The 13,080-nt window shown below is 42.6% G+C and overlaps 1 protein-coding gene across 3 annotated transcripts in view; it reads left to right on the plus strand.

Moving 5' to 3' along the window:
- Positions 1–8,656, plus strand: part of FAF1 (Fas associated factor 1) — a 498,425-nt gene extending 489,769 nt beyond the window's left edge. For 2 of the 3 annotated variants that reach the window (XM_061412019.1, XM_061412022.1), the window contains one exon: positions 8,400–8,485. In XM_061412019.1, coding sequence (XP_061268003.1) covers positions 8,400–8,403 — 4 coding nt within the window. In that variant the 3' untranslated portion in view covers positions 8,404–8,485. Of the gene's footprint in view, positions 1–8,399 lie in introns of all 3 variants that reach the window. The other variant, XM_061412021.1, reaches the window with a different exon arrangement.
- The last annotated feature ends 4,424 nt before the right edge of the window (positions 8,657–13,080 follow it).

The following is a 13,080-nucleotide window of genomic DNA, read 5'->3' on the forward strand; positions in this document are numbered from 1 at the left end:
TTCAGTTACACAAAGGGGATAGTCTTCCCAAGCAAAAGGCAAAGAATAAATAGTGCATTGTATGACTACAGTACTAGGAATACCTAATGTGGTGGTTAAGAAAACAGACTTTGGAACCAGACCTAGTTTTAAATCCTTGCTCGGTTACTTCCCACCTGTGCAATCTTAGGCAGGTTATATAAACTCTCTGAGCTTCTATTCCTCATTTTAAAGTGGAGGTAATAATACCTCCCTCATGGGGTTGTGTAGTACTTATAAAGTACTTGGTACAATTAGCACCTAGTAAGCTCCCATAAATGTTAACTGTTGTTATCATTATACTATAAAAAAAAAAAACAACAACACCACATAGGGCAGCCTAGACCTTAGTTTTCTCTCCCTTTGTTCTTCCTTTAACTTTTCTTTCTTTCTCTCTTCTTCCCACCTGAAAACACTAATAAGATGTCCTATAGGCACTCCTGTGCTCAGCAGCCACAGAAGACCACCCACCCTCACTTCTAGCACCGCAGTTGTTCTACCACACAACTGGGAAGAGTAGCACCTCTCACTCTTTCCTGGAAATCCTCACCCCACTGCCACTCTTTTCTGTGATCCTATGAGACAGATTGGTCCAGAAACTATACTGGAAGCTGGCATGTAAATAAGCCATAGTGAAGCCCCAGCCCCATAGTGCAACCATTCCAGAATGGAAGTTCTTTTTGTTTTACCACCTGCAGCAAATGTAGAGGAGAATTTGCTAGGAGCTACAACTGGTGTTGTGGATGATGTTGATGGTCAGTCCCTTATGTTTGCAAAAGACTTTACAGTTACCAAAGCCTTTTCACACCCTGATCAGCACAGGACCAGCAGATTGGGTCTTAAGTTCTTCCTCTGATACTTTGTGTGTATAACTGCCCTCTTTAAGGATTCCCAGCTCATCAAAAGGTGTTTAAAGAAAATGGACAATTAGCTGTTAGGACCAAGTTGATAGTAACAAAAGGTAGCTTGTTTTCCTGTGGGGAACAACAAAGTCTGTGCCACAACAGGGACATGAGCCAGGACAGCTGCAGAATGCCTGCTTTCTTTATGGCCAAGAAAAGCCATTTAGTCACATTAGCTGTCCCCTGTTTAGAAGAAGGATCAGAACTTAAAAGGAGGTGAAGTACAGTTTATCAGATACAGGCTAGAAGCTCACAAACCTGGGTGCAAATTCCAGCATTATCTTTCCTACTTACCTGTGTAATCTTGGGCAAGTCCCTTAACCGTTTTTGACCTCAGAGAATTCATTATAAATAAGAATAACAGGAGTACTTATCTCATAGGATTGTTGTGACCATTTAATTAGATAATATATAGAACAGCTAGTATAGTGCCTGACACTTTGCCAAATAAATGGTAAATTTTTTGATAGTGATGACTGACAATTATTTTTTAAACTTGTAATATTTAATATGCATATTTTTAATAGAGTAAGTAACAGAACATGTTGGGGGCTTCCAGGTGGCGCTAGTGGTAAAAAACTCGCCTGCCAATGCAGGAAACACAAGAGATGTGAGTTTAATCCCTGGGTTGGGAAGATCTGGAGGAGGAAATGGCAACCCACTCCAGTATTCTTGCCTGGGAAATCCCATGGACAGAGGAGCTTGGCAGGCTGCAGTTCATGGGGTCGCAGAGAGTTGGACGTGACTGAGCACACATACACAGCTAACAGAATATGTTACTCATAGCTTACCAGAAAGACAAGTTGTTCTCCAAGTTCAAAGTAAATGCTAATTTTGAACAAAACCAAGGGTAGATGTATTCAGTTTTACTAAATATAATATGGGGATTTACATATGTGGCCTTTGTGCTACCTCATGGAGTAGAAGGAGCTCAGGATTTAGAGTGAGAAGACCTAAGCTCCACCAGTTTCTAGCTGTATGACCACGTGCAAGTAATGTTCCTATTTGAACTTTGGTGTTCTCATCTGTGAAAATGAGGATAAATTAGTCCAATCTCTTAGGATTGCTCTAAGGTTTAGACAATATATGTTACGGTAGTTGGAGAGCTTGTTATCACTGAATAATGTTCCATTGTCTGGATATTCCAATCTGTTTACCTATTCACCTACTACAGAACATCTTGGTTCTTTCCAAGTTTTGGCAGTTGTGAATAAAGGTGCTTATTAAACATCTGTGTGCAGATTTTGGTGTGGACCTTAGGTTTTTAGCTTCTTTGGGTAAATACCATGGAGTGCCGTTACAGAACTATAGTAAGAATATGATTAATTTGGTAAGAAACCATCAAACTGTCTTCAAAGTGGCTCTGCCATTTTGCATTCCCCCAGCAGATGAGTGTCAGCATCTGGTGGTGTCAGTGTTCTGGATTTGGGCCGTTCTAATAGGTGTGTGGTGGTATGTCTTGGTTTTCATTTGCATTTCCCTGATGGCATATGCTGTTGGAGAAGCATCTTTTCATGTGTTTATTTGCCATCTGTCAATCTTCTTTACTGAGGTATCTGTAAGGTTCTGGGCCCATTTTTTAACTGAGTTGTTCATTTTCTTATTGTTGAGTTTTAAGAGTTCTTTGTATATTTTGGATAATAGCTCTTTATCAGTTGTGTCTTTTGCAAATATTTTCCCCTGGTCTCTGTCTTGTCTTTTCATTCTCTTGACAGTGTCTTTTGCAAAGTTTTTAATTTTAATGAAGTTTAGCTTATCAATTATTTCTTTCATGAATTGTCTTTGGTGTTGTATCCCAAAAGCCATCACCATACCCAAGGTCATTTAGATTTTCTCCTGTGTTATCTTCTAGGAATTTTATAGATTTGTGTTTTACACTTAAGTTCACAGTCCATTTCAAGTTAATTTTTGTGAAGGCTGTAATGTCTGTGCATCTAGATTCATTTTTTTGCTTGCAGATGTTCAGTTTCAAAACCAATTGTTGAACTTAGCATTTTTTTCTAAATGTAAAAATATTAGATCCAGACTTGCCTTTATTCAATTTTAAAATAAAAGCGTACCTCAGGAAAGCTAAATAAAACATAAAAGATTAATAATACCAGCCCTACCAGATTTTGATTTAATGTTTGTGTAAATATCTTACAGACTATAAAGTACTGTTCATATATTGCAGTTACTATTATTTTTAGTATTACTCAGCTCCTACTCTCAGGTAGCTCCCAGCCTAGTAGTAGTGTTCTATTTCTGCTCAGGCATTTTTTGTTAAGTGAGAAGCAAAATAGTGTGACTAGAAAGAACCTCAAATCAGAAGTCAGAAACAGGTGGAGCACTGTATCTGTTTTATCAACCATGTGATCTGGGCCATGTCACTTAACCTCTCTGAGCCTCAGGTTGCCCACAGAGAAGTGAAGGGCTTGGACCATTTGGCATTTAAGGAGCTTTCCCACTCTAACATTGTAGGACTCACTCAATATGGCCTAAGGATGAGAAACTGTCATATTGATTCACATTTTTCTCAGCAGCAATGTTATACTTTTTCAGGAAAAAAAAAAAGCCCAGGGAAATAATAGAAGTACAATATACATGAAAGCTCAAACTGCTGAGAAAAGTGACCTAGAAAAGAATAACTCTCTTTGGCAGAAAGCATGTCTCATTTTTGTTAACATAAACAAAAGCCAGTTTGCTAAAATGTAAACTTAATGAGAATTTTTTTTTTCAGGTTTCTTAAATATAATGAATAAAGTATCAAGAAGGTTGACTTTCCTTTTCTAACCTAGACAAAGTCAGACCATACTTCTTATCTGAGAATGGCCCCTCCTCCCCCAGAAGGTCCCAAAGGGAGGGTTTCTCTGTTGATTTAGAAAGTCAATAATTCAGTAAAATCCCAAGTAAATGGCAGGACATAAGCTCAGATTGCATTTTTGTATTCGTATTTTATAAACATTTCAGGATTTTTTCCTTGACCCTTGACCTTTTGCCATTATTAAAGTGAAGATCTTATATCCTAGAAGCTTGGTTAGAAACAACCTCAGGGTCATGTCATCCAACTTCTTCTCTCTGTGTGGACTCTATGCTTAGCAGCACCTTTGGCAAAATAGTCCAATAGTTAAACATATGGATTCCAAAGCTAAATTGCCTTGACTCACATTCTGGCTCTGCCCTTAACAACTTTGAGAACTTAAGCAAGTGTTAATATGTTCCATGGCTCAGTTTCCTCATCTGTAAAATAGAAATAACAATTGTGCCTATGTCAGAGGGTTATTATGAAAATTAAATTGTTTTATAAATGTTAAGTGCTTAGAATGTGGCTGGTACAAATTAAATGCTCAATAAATGTTAGCTTTATCATCATGATCTTCTTCTTCCTCAAGCCCCTCTTTGAACACTTCCCTTCCCCTCCCAACCCCTGTATTGTCGCAGGGCAGCCTGTCAACATGTAGGCCAGTGTCACTCTGGTTATCCTTAGCTTTGGAGTCAGCAGACTTGAGTTTTAAACCTTATTCAATCTGCAACCTTGGGTAAGATAACCCATGATATCTTCAACTTTAAAATGGTAATAATAATACATATTTTGTTTGGCTGTTTTGAGGACTACTTCAAAAGCATTTTATATGAAGTATTTAGCATGGTTCCAGCTACACTGTAGGCACTGAATATGATTAGCCCTTGAACAACCCACGTTGTTCCCTTATAGGTTGAACCCTACACAGGTTCCCTTATAGGCAGATTTTTTTTTTTTCAGTAGCAAATACTACCGGAGAAGGCAATGGCACCCCACTCCAGTACTCTTGCCTGGAAAATCCCATGGACGGAGGAGCCTGGTAGGCCGCAGTCCATGGGATCACAAAAAGTCAGACTCGACTGAACGACTTCACTTTCACTTTTCACTTTCATGCATTGGAGAAGGAAATGGCAACCCACTCCAGTGTTTTTGCCTGGAGAATCCCAGGGACGGGGGAGCCTGGTGGGCTGTCATCTATGGGGTCGCACAGAGTCGGACACGACTGAAGTGACTTAGCAGCAGCCACGGCAAATACTACAGTAATATGCCATTCTCATATTCTCACGATCTCAGTTTTATCGTGGATGCAGAACCCACATAAAGAGGAACCACAGATATGGAGGAACTGCATACATGAAGGGACGACTACAAGTTACTATGTGACTTTCCACTGCTTAGAAAGGTGATGCCCCTAACCCCCAGGTTGTTCAAGGGTCGACTGGAATGATAATTGCTACTATGATGATGATGACAAAAGAAAAACAAAAAGACAATTACAGAACAAGAGGGGAATGAAGAAAGATGAAAGAAAAGTAGTGGCCACACCAGCACCTGCTGCTCTATTAAAAAGTATTTTCTGACCAGCTGAGTTCTGCTCCCCTACAATTTCACCTCATCATTGCCATCTCTGTTCACTGGAGTTGCAGAGAACACATCTGCTCTGTTTGCCTGGCTTACTTGCCAGCCCTGCAGATGTTCAAAGAGGGCACACAGCCCCCTCCCTGCCCCTACAGCAGCAGGAAGACATACCCCATTTTTCAGATGTGTGTTAGAAAACATGGTTTTTAGATTCCTCCCTAACAGGAGGTCCCTCCAGCACACTCCCTATCCTTCTTGAATGGGGCCCAGAACACTGCAGGATCATTTCACAGTATGGCCACACTCTTGCTGGGGAAAGGCATGGCATCCTGCATCTTGCTAGGTTCCGTACAGTACAGTCTTTCTGTCTACTCCAGGCAGATGAGAATGGAAACGAAATTGTCCTTGTTCACTTTAAATTTCTGTCTGAAATGACCTTCAGAGAACAAAATTGCTTGTGATACGGGGCACCAGAAGGAGCAGTCCCAACACAACCACATTTAATGTGAGCAGTCTTTTGGTGGCACAGCCCTGCTGACGGGATTCTCCAAGTATTGAGACATTGATCTATCAGAGAGAAGGGAGCCCTTCTGCTGAGCAACAAGATGGAAGTAAGAGAGAGAGCCTAGTGCAGGCCTGAGCTCCAGAAGACTTTGGAGAAAGAGCTCCAGCTAAAGTTAGGCAGATCCAGTCCCCACCCAAGGCAGTGCTCCAGCTAGTAATGGCTGCTACCAGCTGAGCACTTACTGGTTCAGTCTCTGTACCAGAGCCTTCATCACCATTATTCCATTTAACTAGCACAACAACCTATAAAAGAGAATTTTACTATTCCCATCTTATAGGTGGGAAAACTGAGACCCTTGGGTTGTATTACTTCTTCAAGGTCATATAAGTAGTAAGTAACAGAGCTAGAGTTTGAATCTGTTACCTCACTGTTTTTAACTACTGTACTGTATAGACAGACCCTCACTAACTATGTGGCCTTAAACAAGTGGCAGCCATGCTGAGCCTCAATTCTGTCATCTCCGTCTTACCTTGCCTAGCTTTTTAGGGATTAAATGAAATAACATATTTAAAGTGCTCTACATGTAGTAGGTGTTCAAGAAATTACAGTTTTCTCCTTCTCAAATCCCAGTTCTCCCACTTAAACTGACTGGGAAAAATCACTCAACTTTTATCAGACACAGTGAAAACTGGGTGTGTTTTCCAAACATCTAACCTTGTATATCGATAATATGGCCTCGAGGCTCCAATCTCCCAGCCTCTTTTGCTTCTTAGCCTAACTTTCTGCTGGTATGCACAGCTCTAGCAGTATTATGATTTTGGTTTCTCCCAGCAAACATCATATTTATGAACCACAAATAACAAAGTAGAAGATGCCGGAAGAGCTCTGGCTTGTTAATTAAGAACAATAGCAGAAGCAGCTGGGCAGAAAATGCCAACGAGTCAGAAGCAGAGGCAGCATAGCTCTGTTTGTTGACAGAAGCCGGCGCAGTGTTGTACGTTAACTGGGAAAGTGGGTAAACATTTGCCTGCAGCCTGCCCCCCCTCCCCACCCCACCCTACCCCCTGTGCATTGGAAGACAGACAGCAGGCTAGGCTCTCCCCACCACCTTGTCTGCCCATCTGCCCAGAGCCCAAGAGATATCAGTAGAGCAGCCTTGCAATGGGTTCCTTGTAAGCAGAGAGGATTCTGGAGGCGGATGTGTCTCCTTAATGACCCTCCTGGGCATACCAGATTTCCATCTGGATACAGTCAAAGATAGTATTCCCTTCTTCAGTTCACCAGCCTGCCTGTGACGCTTAGGCCCCCAGGGTGTCCTCTCCCCATCATCTTGGAGAAGACAGCAGAGCCATCTCATTAGGTGTGGCTTGAGTTGAGCAGAGGACAAGATTGCCTGTCTCAGGTGCTGTAGTCTTTGCCCAGGGGCCCAGAGCTCCTGTACACAAATCTGACTGAGCAGACTGCCCAGCCTCCCGTCACACACACTTGGAGCTGTCCGTTTATCTGTGTGTCCATCATCCACCCTTATAGTTACTCACATATATGGCAGCCATCACTGAATACCTGCTCTGTGCCAGGCACTGTGCTAATTATGTTTTTCTTCACTTAATCCTCATATCAGTCCTACAGGGTTGATATTAACTCCAAAGCCACAGAGCTAATAGCTACGCAGTTGTGATTTAAACCAGAATCTTTCTGGAGTCACGGCCCATTGTCCGTATCGCTAGACTAGTATTAGTATGTCTCAGCTTTTTAAAATTCATGTTCCCTTTAGGAAAGTTTGAGGTTTTTTTTTCTCTCACTCTTGGATTCAGAAAATCTCCACATCACATCCTTGCCGGTGACCAAGGAAGACATAAACGTAATATAGGGTTTGATTTGGGATATGATTAACATACCCCAATGAGCCAAGAAGACTCTGTCTAGCTTTATTCTCTGTACTAGTTCATATTATAAAATAATTTTTACTTCTAAAATATAAAGTCATATTATGGCATCAACTCCCTTCTTTTTTTGGAACTAAATATCTTCACCAATGCCACCAACAGGGAGACTGATATGCCTCCCTAGGGAGCCTCTCCTCAGTAGGGGAGATGCTCGTCTCTGGGCTCCATGGGGTGGGCACCGTATAGTCTCTGCTGCAGGTGTGTTCAGCAGGAAGATCAGCCCCAAAAGCTTAGCTCTCTCCCACCAAACAGAAAAGGTTCTCCCTGCTGTCCAGAGTTAAACAAGTGCATGTCCTCTGGAATGCTGATTAGTTTTTAACCAGCACCCTTTCCTAAGGCCCTCCTGCTCTGCTGTCCCAGCTGAGCTGTGGGTCTCCACCTGCCCAGGAAGAGATTCCAGCTTGAACGTACATCCTGAGGTCAAATGCTAGTTCTTCCACTAAACTATGAGACTTGGCCTCTCTGAGCTCTGGTTTCCTTGGTTATAAAATGGGGACAACACCTACCTCACAGGGTTATTTTGAGAATCAGATGAAAATAGTAGGTGTGAAAATGCTCGTGCTGGTACATAGTAGGCTCAGAATCAGAGTTCAGGACAGGACCTGAATGCCGCGAGAGAAAATAGTGCTGCTTCCCGTCTTTTGAGTATATATTTTCTTTCTTTTTAGGTAACCCAGCTGGACCCAAATAAATCATTATTGGAGGTAAAGTTGTTCCCTCAAGAAACCCTTTTCCTTGAAGCAAAAGAGTGAACATGGCTCAGCGGTGGAACCAGCCATTCCTTGACAAGCCAGAGGCCTGCATCAAGAGGAGGGCTCCTCATCAACCCATTTACACGCTCGTCTCACTCAACTCAATGTCACACTTCTGCCTCTTGCAAGATTGCTGGAAAAAAGTAATAATAAACATAGCTACTTAAAATTTCCCATCCGCGAGTATATGTTCCCAATCCTCATTGTAGAGAATTACAACTCTTCCACCCTGACCCCTTCACCTCACCTTTGTTCAATGACTAATGCGCTGTTAAAGTGTGAGTGATCATGCAGTAGGATTTTTACCTCTCCCTGCCCATCTTCCCCACACAGGGTCGGGGACCATTCTGCCTGACCTGCGACACCAGGCTGCTGTGTATTTGATATGTCTCATTGAGCCAGGGCTCATACACCCCTGCCTTTTTCTTTTCATGACTGGATTTCTACTTTGTCACCTAATTTTAAGAGGCAGGGGGATAAAGTCAAATGGGACTTCTTGGCATGGAGATTAAACATTGTTGTAGGAAAACAAAAGGCATATCATTTTTTTTGATACTTCCTGACTCCTTTACTAAGATGTAAGGTGTTTGAGGACTGCATCTGACATATAGCAAGATATTTATTTATTGCTGCTGCCTTGGGGTCCCCAGGTTCCATCTGGGAGTTATTTGCTGTCCCATTACAGTGTGAGAAACTGTTTAAGCTCACGATGTGAATGTTGAGATAGTGTGAAGAGGACCAGTGCCAGGACTTCAGTGTCTGGCCCAGCTGCAGAAAGCTGCTGTTAGGTTTGCACTTGGGCAGGTAGAACCTCATGGGTACCAGCTCCCAGGTTGCTGGTCCGTCAGTGTACACTGAATGCAATTCTCTCTCGCTCTTTTCTCCCTCTACTCCATCACATATTTGGACCTTGTCACTTGGTGTTTTAAGCACCTTGACTGTCGCCAAAATCCGATCAGCCACCCCGTGGACTCTGAGCCCGGCTGTAATAAGGAACCTGCCCCACTGTTTCACTGTTTTAATGTTTCAGTATTAGATGGTAGACTCCTATCTCAAATGAAAGGGATCTCATTCTGTGGCTGAAAATTCTGATTTCATATATTTAAGAGAGCAAACCTGAGGGCTCAGCTCAGAAGACATGTATTGCCTGAACTTACCTATAATAATTTGGGATGATTTAGTAAATGTGGATTATTAATAATCTATGGATTTGGGGTTGGGAATTTAGTTCTTGCAAGAACTGTTTATACCTTCACCACCAGTGATTTATTTTCAGTCTTGAAATGTTTTTCCGTATCTGTTTTTATATCACCTGTGGTCTCTATCCTAGGGTTTGGGATCCTGATTTGACATTTTGTACATGCCCAGAAGAGTCTTAAGTGCTGGGTTTGTCCCCCTGACCCAAACCAAGGGGTTCTCAGGAGACTCTTAACAACAGCCTGAGATATGCCTGGTCATTTTCCCTCTGCCCAGAAATGGGCATTGGCCAGGAAAATTCCACCTTGTGTCTTTTCTCTGACACGCAAACCAGGGACTTCCCCTGAACACTCTCTTAAGAGAAGTGTGTTCCTAACAGACTAATGCTACATCTGCCTGTGTACAGGCCTTCTCTGGCCCCAGGGGTCTCTTAAGGGAGGCTGTAAGGAAAAGAGACCCAAACCGGAGTAGTTCAACCTGAGCACTTCCTCTCCAGCTCCACTCCCACCTTCCTAAACTGATGGCCCCACAAGACGATCATTTCCAATGCTACAGATGTACTTGGACACCAGCTCTTCTTTCTCCAGGGAGCCCATGTTCTGTAGCTGCTGTGGAGAAGCAACAGCCCTGAACCCAGGCCACACTCAGGACCAGCAGCAATGGTGTGGGTGGGGACTGGAGGGAGGCGACTCTTGAGTTCACTCTCATATCTGACCTGTTCCATCTAATTTGGGTTTGACTGCATCATATTGTTCCCCTCTATCACCTTCACTTCTGTATTCCAATAATATAGACTTTACTCTGAAACCGATTTCATAAAAGTTATTAAATGCTACTTGAACCTGTATGAAGTTTACACACCCTTTTTCAACCCTGCCTTGAAAAGTTCTTGCTCGGTCTCATGAAATCCTATTGTATTGGTCCCTCTGCTAGGAGACACCCCAGCTAGTTATCACTGTTCACTCATGCCATTCTGTTCTACTGAGCTTTAGAACAGGAGGCCAGAGAAATGTTATGTCCTTTCTTACAAACACAACATTAAAATGACATGTAAAGTTAGGATCCAAGAAAAACATTAAATGACTTACTGTCCCCACAGAAAGAGCATTGTCCTTTGTAATTCTTCCTCCTGTCCTTGGCTTTACTGCTTCCTTGGGCTTTACATCCCAGCCTCCGGACACAGAAATGTGTTGGTCAGAACACGTGCTCTGTGTTCTTGCCCATCTGTCCAGAGTATCATTCCAGGGCTGCAGTCATCCCTGCCTCAATCCAGTTCATTCCTTTGTATTTCTTGGATTATCACTTGTATGTTTGGAGAAATTGTTTGAAGGTTTAAGGAAGTATTGCCAGTTTCCTGCTGCCTCTCAGAAGGTGCAGCTTGGGGGAGTTTGCTGGTTTACAATGGTGTCGTGCTCGGGCATCACTAGTTTTTTGAGACACACAGGTGTTCATTTTTGAATTGCAAGCATCCAAATTCTGAGTTCTTTTATGGAGTCTTTCCTTTTCAGTGTAAGAGAAGAGGATTCAGGTTTTTATAGACTTTATTAGTAACATTAAAAACATAAAGTAAGTCTGCAGTTGTATTAAAATTTCTACTCTCAAAGCTAGACATGCTGAGTCAAATGTGCTGGTCAGGGAGGTTGCAGAGCTCCAGCAGATTTCCCTGAAAGCACAGAAGTTCATGTGGATATGGGAGGGGGTCTTAACTGTCTCCATAAGCAGCGTCTCTGATTGACACACTTCCACCATCCCCCTCAGCCCCTCATCCGACCAGTCCTGAATCCCACAGGCAGATGGGATGTGGAATCTTAAATTCAGTCCAGGAGTAATTCACTTTATAGTCTAAGTGACCCTTCCACATGCATTATCTCATTTGATCCTTTTTCAGATTCTTGGAGGGAGACCTAACCACACACACACACATTCCAGAGACTACAGTGTCTTAGTTTGAACCTTGGTTCTGCCACTGAATAGCTGTGTGACCCAAGGTGAGTAAATTCTTTGAACCTCAGTGTGCTAATAACATTTGCACAGCACTCTGCATTTTACCACACCTTCCACAGCCATCATTACAGTCCACTGCAGCGAGGGAAGCAGGCCAGGCATGATCATTGCATTTTGTACTTGAGGCTCAGAGGGTAGATGCTTGCCTGAAGTCAGAGAGAATGGCAGTAGAAGAGTAGAACTCAAGCCCCAGGCTCTGATACTCAGGTCCACAGCTCTTCCATAAAGAACCTCTAAATTTCATGTCCAAACATGGATCTTAGAATTCCCTACAACTGTATACAAAAAGTTAAATGTGTTCTATTCTGGAAGGAGAATCTGTATTTATCAAATTGTTAGTGGGTTTGATCGACTCCCCCCACCACCGTTTACATTATGCAAACAACATCAGACCATTTGGGAAGTTGAATCTGTCGATTCTTCTCATCAAGTCTTTTTTTTTATTATTAATAACTCTAAAAGCCACAAAGAGGGTAAGATGCAACAACCAGGCTTTCCTGCCTTGAACCTCCCTCTACATTTAGTGTTTCTCCTTTGTCTCAGTCTGCTTTGGAAGATCACCGTTAACAACCCCAACTGGCCATGCAGCTCCTGCATTTTGGAAGTCTCCTCTGAAAGGAAACACCAATAAGAGAGACCTGCTCTCCAGTCTTCAGTCTATTAACTGACATAATGTGTGGTTAAGAGAATAGCCTCTGGAGCCATATTGCCTGAATTCAAGTCACTCCCCCACTTAATAGTGTGCCCTTGGGAATTACTTCACCTTCCTGTGCCTCAGCTTTTTAGCTGTGAAGTGTATAATAAAAGTACCTGGTTGATAAAGTTGTGAAGATTAAATGATTCACACTTAACTATTAGCTAACATGTAAGGGAGTTAGAGAACATCTACTATCTGGGTAACGACAGCAGTATGAAATGGCAGGTTCTGGGGGAAGACACAGAAAACATGAAAAGCAGACACAAGAAGTCCAAATGCAGTGCTCTGGGTTCCTTCAGGGAAGGTCAGAGAGCCCTGCATAAAGTGTCACTGAGTTACTGGTGTCCGTAAGGGTCAGCCCAGGGCATCGTGAGAAGGTGGAGGAGCGAGGACGACTAGCTTGCTGAGCACTCAGGATATGCCCACATTATGCTTAGAGCTTTGGGTACGTTACCTCCCATAAGACCACAACCACCAGCTAGGTGGGTCATCTCGACCCCACTTTGAAGAGGCAGCGAACTCAAAATGATGAAGTGACTTGGCTGAGCTCTAGAACTAGTGCAGAGCGAAGTCTGGGACCCAGATCTTCAACGCCAAAGCTTCTGTGTTTATGACAGTTCAGTGCCACCTTCAGATAAAGTATGACACAACTAAAGCATTTCAAATAATAGTTACAATCATAACATCTTTTAAATGTTG

The sequence above is a fragment of the Bos javanicus genome, chromosome 3 (genome assembly GCF_032452875.1).
Source record: "Bos javanicus breed banteng chromosome 3, ARS-OSU_banteng_1.0, whole genome shotgun sequence".
Taxonomy (NCBI): domain Eukaryota; kingdom Metazoa; phylum Chordata; class Mammalia; order Artiodactyla; family Bovidae; genus Bos; species Bos javanicus.